General features: G+C 34.1%; 1 protein-coding gene across 1 annotated transcript in view; it reads left to right on the top strand.

Moving 5' to 3' along the window:
• The window catches only part of LOC117109963 (cytosolic carboxypeptidase 1-like), a 38,100-nt gene that overhangs the window by 1,015 nt on the left and 30,758 nt on the right, over window positions 1-6,327 (top strand). Inside the window, exon 2 of the mRNA XM_033252495.1 lies at window positions 2,890-2,962. Within this exon, the coding sequence (XP_033108386.1) occupies window positions 2,946-2,962 (17 nt within the window). The 5' untranslated portion in view covers window positions 2,890-2,945. The remainder of the gene's footprint in view (window positions 1-2,889; window positions 2,963-6,327) is intronic.

Here is a 6,327-nt window from a genome sequence, read left to right as displayed (position 1 = left end):
TGGGTGGGTGGGAAATAACATCAGTAAACTCTAAATAATAAGAGTGGATTTTAAGGATGCGAAAGTGGGTTAATAACGATGGGTGGAGGGCCATAAAATTATCTTTAGACTGGGTGGAAAACTTAAAGGCTGGGTGGCTCCGCCCACCTCCACCCACCATATCCCTGCATGGTAATCAGCAGGGTTGTATTCTCATTGTAACCCATTACCTAGAAGTGGCTTTCGAGCCTTGTTTGGGGTGATTTCAATAAAAAATGTTTTTTGTTGTATTGTTACCTGGAAATTGAATAAAATATGATAATTAGGTCTTAACTTCAAATTAACTAGGCCTATTCAAACTTTTGGCCCTGTCTGATTATTAGCTGAAAAGCTCATTTATTATTAATTCTTATATTCATATTGGCTTGAAATTTAACATGTTAAAGGATATTTATAAATAAAAAGTATAATAAAAGAATATTATATTTAAACATTTTAATTATTTATTCTTTAGTCTCTTCAGTGATGCATTACTGTTCTCCAGATGCTTTAATATTTTCTGTCAAATTTCAGGATGTAGAATTTTGTATTATTATTATGTAAGTGAATCCAACAGATCAAAAATTCTAAGAATTTTGTTTATTAGCAAACACTCATCACTATGTCTGAAATTACTGTAAGTGTTTCAGGAATTGCATCAATTGAACACAAGTAATCATCATTGGAAAGCCAAATATTTGTGATCTTTTTCAGTCCAGTTAGCAATGAGCAGAGCTTGGTTTATTTAACACTAGACAGGTGCTCCTTATTTACGAAAGTGACATATGACCAGTCTTAGGCAGTGCATGAAATCTATAATTAGTAACATAGCATAGCACATGGAATCAGGAGTCGTAAAAGTGGAATTGAAGTTAGTGAATGCACAGTCAACTTATCATTTGCATAATTAATTCACATTTTACAGTAGCTAGCATCTGAAGAATTTATGTACAGTAAAAGTGTAATTAAATAATATTCACATTTCACAGTGCTTTAAAGATGAACTAGCGCTATCTTGAAAGAATCATTAATGTTCATTATTATTTTATTATTTATTTATAAATTAATATGTTTAAAGATTTCTTACATTTACATTATTAAGTAAACTTCATCATCATCAACACTAAACATTGCGACATAGTGATTGTTAACCAGTGAGTGCATAGACCTATTTTTCTTTTAGTGTCCCAGTCCAATTGTGTTCATCCCTGTGGTCATTGGTCATCCTCTTGGTCCCCTGATTTTCTTCATTACTTTTAGAAAGCAGGACTGTACGCAGGATTTTTATTGGGTGGGTGCGAATATGTGGAATGTGGACCAAAATGGGAGTGTGGGGAGGGGGGGCTTATGACATAGCCCTTCTGAGGTCGAGTAGGCGGAGCCCCTCACACTCTGACATTCTTGATATTTTGAGATCTTATTGGAAGATGCAATATGGACTGAGTATTAATCGTTTTTTCGGTGGCAGGCCAGGAAATGAGGGGGGGGGGCAGGGAGGCACCTTCAGTGATGGAGGGTCGATATGGTGGGGGCTGAGGGAGGAAAATTTGTAATTATGGCACCCCTAGGCAGCCGGAAATGCCACTCTAAGACTTTTCACTGCATATGTCAACATATCGTCGCTCACATCACGAACTTACACAATTAAATTCAATTGTGTTGGTTCATGAAATCAAAAAAGCACGTCAAAATACGCGCTGCTGTCGTTAAGGACTTTTTGTGTGGTAAAGAATACAAAATTGCTTGACAACCAATATGCGCTCGTTTTGACGCGCTACTGTGATTTCACGAACTAACACAATCTACTTTGATTGTGTTAGTTTGTGATGTGAGCGACGATATAATGTAAAATTCTTGCACAAGGTAAATAAAACATTATTAAATTGAAAGATAAATAAAAGAAATAATGTAGGTCTATAGCACACAATGAAAAAAACCTGATGAGATGAGATGTGTAGGCGTCAAAAATATATAAAATCGGTACGCTCCCGTCGCATCTCCCCCCCCCCCCCAACCTGTGTATGGGCCTGGAAAGAGCCCTTAGTGCTGGAATATTAGGGTCTAGACGAAGGGGATGTCCACACAGGGTCAAACGTTTTCTTTTTATTACTCTACTCCAGCTCTCCTCATTTGTGCATGTAAGGGTTTTCTTTTGTTATTTGGCCTATATCTGGCCATTTGATGCCTAGAATTTCAAATTTCTCTAAAGCTCGCTATTATTGCTGTATAGAAATATGCTGGCAACTTAATCAAACTTAAAAGGCCCAAATAGAATATTTATTAATTTTTTTTCATATATACATAATTCTGTCAATGTACTCTATCAGATTTTAATAATTAATACAGTACTCAATTTTTAACTGATGATATTATTAGTACAGTACTTTAGATATCTGTTTAAATGGTAAAATCTTGAAAAACCCTTAAATTTCTAAACATTGTGTTGCTTATTTGTGTCATGTCTAGTGTATAACAGGTGGGAAGGGGAAACTAGCTGAGGAATGAAGTGATATGATATTAAGTGTAATTGTTTTTACACCTTTGTAGAGCAACTTATTCAAAGCTCTGCTTCCGAGAGCGCCAAATCGTTGTGCCACAATTTTGAAAAAGGATTATGATATAGATGATGCTGAGTGTAAATTCACTTTATCATAATGATCAGGCATTGATAGTGATTATGATGTGGTAATAATGATACAGTATGAATATATTATGAACTTATGAAATTATTAGATTGAATATTCTTTTTTTGTTTTATATTATTGTGGAATTTATTTGCCACTGTGTTATAATTTAATACAATCTCCCTTAGGACATAGCCTCTCTATAATCCATGAATAATGCTGCAACGTATGATTTTCGATTTTTCAGTTTGTGGTGTACGTTTATCATAGACCCAACTATAGTATAATGGATGAGACTGCTTCATGATGTCTGCAACAAGGTAAGAACCTTATTTTGCCTAACTCAAAATTTTGTGTTTTTATGATTTATTTCATTGGTTATTCTTGATTTGTATAGAGGCAATCTTCAAAGAATGGAATGCAAGCCATCATTATGATTCAATCGTGGCTTGCACCATTTTCTTCGTAGATAACTTTATGTAAGAGATCAATATGAACGGTTAAGATATGTGGCCCAGTTTAGTAAAAGGTTATATTTGTTTAAGAATTTATAAAGCTTTGTTACTGTCTATATAAAGTATGTTGATGTAAACTTATGGTCTCTATATGTACTCTTGGCTCAGGTTAAATTAAATAGATTAACTTCTCTTGGATGATCAATCTTTATTTGATTTCAGCGTAGATGTACAGTAGCCACATCACATCATTTAATTTTAGTATTTAAATTACAGTTAAAATATAAAGAAATATTAAAAGCTGATCAACATGATTCTAGCACGACCGTCTTTGTCTTTGTTAAGGATTGAGATATAAAATGAAATTAAATCATATATAGGAGGAGGCTGTTATATACAGTAGTAGAGTAAGATTTAAATTCATTTTTGTCAACTGTATCAATTATATAGTTTGATACTTTACTAAATTACATTAAAATATTACTGTACAGCGTTTGTAATTTACATTATTGTCGAATGTTGTTTTGTTTCTGGCATCCCTGCTTCAAGCATGTTGCTTTCTAGGCAATGCCACCTTGTTCATTGTTTTTTTCTTAAATGGAAATATGTTATTGAATCTGAATTTAGTAAGAACTGTATCGAAGTAAAATTTGATTCTAAATCTATATTTAATTACAAAATACTTTCTTCTAAAGACTAAATACCTTTTCTAAAGACTAATCAAGAAATCTTGTCACTTTACTTATACTTTCTTGAATATGCATGCATAATTTGCTGTGCTCTACATTATGAATTCAAGCCCTGTACAATCTTAACAGCTTCGGGCGAGGTATGTTCACGTTTCATCTTCAATTCGACCATGAATCTGTCAATTTAGAAATTGTCACCTGACATGGTCGGACAAAGTTGCTATAACCCACAGCAGCTTGTTATGTTTAATTTATTCGCATACATTTATTATTACACCTGGATTTATCATCAGGTACAGTATAATCATATTGATGGTTGAAAATATGGAATATTTAAATTTTAATATGTATGATGAAATTTAGCATGAGATCAAATATAAATACAGAATTTAAAATACAATGTATATGAATAAATAAAAAATAATACGGAATACCATAAACAGAGGAACAGGCATTTTGAATATTTAAAAAATGAGTATGATATGATAATGACTTTAGTCAAACACACTCAAAGTTATTTGCCTTTCTTTAATGATACTAAAATAAACAAGAAAAACAATGAATAAATTATACTATGAATGCGAGCACATACAAATAATTTATTTGAAAAATTCTCCTGTGTACACCAAGCAATAAAATTTGATAATGCAAGGTGTTACGGTTATCGACTGTTCAATAGCTGATTAATTTTGTGTGTAATTCTTATCCAATTATTGTTGTGGATTTGCCGGAGTAAAGTAGATGAAATGTACACCATCTTCTTTTGTTATGTCAGAAATATGTACATTTGTTAGTGCTAAGCTAGTGGGAAACTGCATGAGCTGCTACCGAAGGCATTTTCTCTAATTTTGAATATGAAAAAAATATTTAATGAATTATTTTATTTTACTTACTGATAAAGTACATAAAATTTATCATAATCTCAAAAGAAAATGTTACTCCGTCAAACATTGAAAGTTATGGTTGATCAGTTAATTGTACATTTCTTAAAATTCATGTGAGAGGGTCAGAATCTCCCTGATGGCAGGGCCAACACCCCGGCAGGCAGGGCAAGAGTTGTACTATGGCGCGTACTGCCATTCGAGGGTTTGGGAAACTAGATGCTCATACAGGGCATCATGACCTAAGGTGAAAGTGTTTGGTAATGCCATGTCAAAACTTCCAGGTTTTGAAATATGATCACGCATAGATTTTCCAAAATGTGTCTTTCATAAAAGCTGAGACAAGATAAAAATGACTTGAAATGCGAGACCGTCCTGCAAAATGGGAGGCAGTTGGTAGGGTTACTGCATTACACCATATATTGCACGCATAGTGCAGTACAGTAGGGTATCCTGTTCAATAAGACACTCTGACGCTAACCAGACGGACAGACACAACTGCCCTACTCCCCAAGCTGCCACTCTTTCTGTGTTGGTAGAATGCATTGTACCGTAGCGATAATGGTACAGACATGGAAAAAATTGTTAATAACCTCTCAAAATGTCAATTGATGAGGCTTGCATACTCTCTAGTATGTGAACGTCGCGATTAGTTTTGATAAAAGAAACAATATGACAACTAAGATTTATAATAAGATAAATTTAGAAAATAGAAACCACTAAATTTATATGAAACTGCAGCATTTAGGTACAGGTTTTAATAGCAGTTTCATATCCTTTTTCATAACATAAGAATACTTAGAAACCACTAAATTGAGTTGAATCAGAGTGGAATTAATTGTGGAGAAATATCTTGTATTTCTCTCCATCATTTTCCTTGGAAAAAATATTTGTTTGCATTAAAATTAACATTATTTATAATAGATATAGTACTGTAGGCTTACAATACAACATATTTTGGTCAGGGGCAGCTAAAGCAATGTTTTAATGTAACTCATTGAAAAACTGTGCTTGATGTTGACCGACTGACACAGCTAGCGAATGTGGAAGTATGTACACACATGCTCCTCGCGAGACAGCTACCGTTCGGTAAAACGACAGTAAAAGTCATATTTTCCCCTCAATTAATCTGAAATATGGGATGATATTCACTTCAGTAGGTTTTTCATCCCAGACATTTATTGAGGACTTGGTTTTGCATTGTGTCCATAGGATTTGAAATAGGCGTAATTATAATATAGATGCAGTAGTTTAAAAGGGCAGGGAGTTGACCATTTTCTCAGCTACGATTCTGGCATTGGAAGTAATCCTACCAGTAAACTAGAGTGTCTGTTGTAATGCAACTGTTGCTCTTGATCAATATATTTAATTGTCCTTTTCAAAAATAATCACCATGTTTCTAATCCCTTAATTGTCTGTCCCATTACAAGACAATCTGAAAACTAGGTTTTGTAATGTTATTGATTTGTTGGGAGTGCAATATAAATACATGTTGTACAGTAAATAGGATCAAAACCCTGTGAGCAGTGGATCTCACATAGGCTCAGTTGTCTACATCAGTGGCGTGTCTAGGGGATGCACGGGGGGGTGGGGGCACACGCCCCTCCAAAATTTACTCGCGCCCTCGGAGTTGAATCAAAAATTCACTTTGGCCCTCTGA

The sequence above is a fragment of the Anneissia japonica genome, unplaced genomic scaffold (genome assembly GCF_011630105.1).
Source record: "Anneissia japonica isolate Jap-2015-1 unplaced genomic scaffold, ASM1163010v1 scaffold1511_len2985839_cov193, whole genome shotgun sequence".
In the NCBI taxonomy this organism is placed as follows: Eukaryota; Metazoa; Echinodermata; class Crinoidea; order Comatulida; family Comatulidae; genus Anneissia; species Anneissia japonica.
Note: the sequence above shows the minus strand (reverse complement) of the source record. Positions and strands in the feature narration are given on the sequence as shown.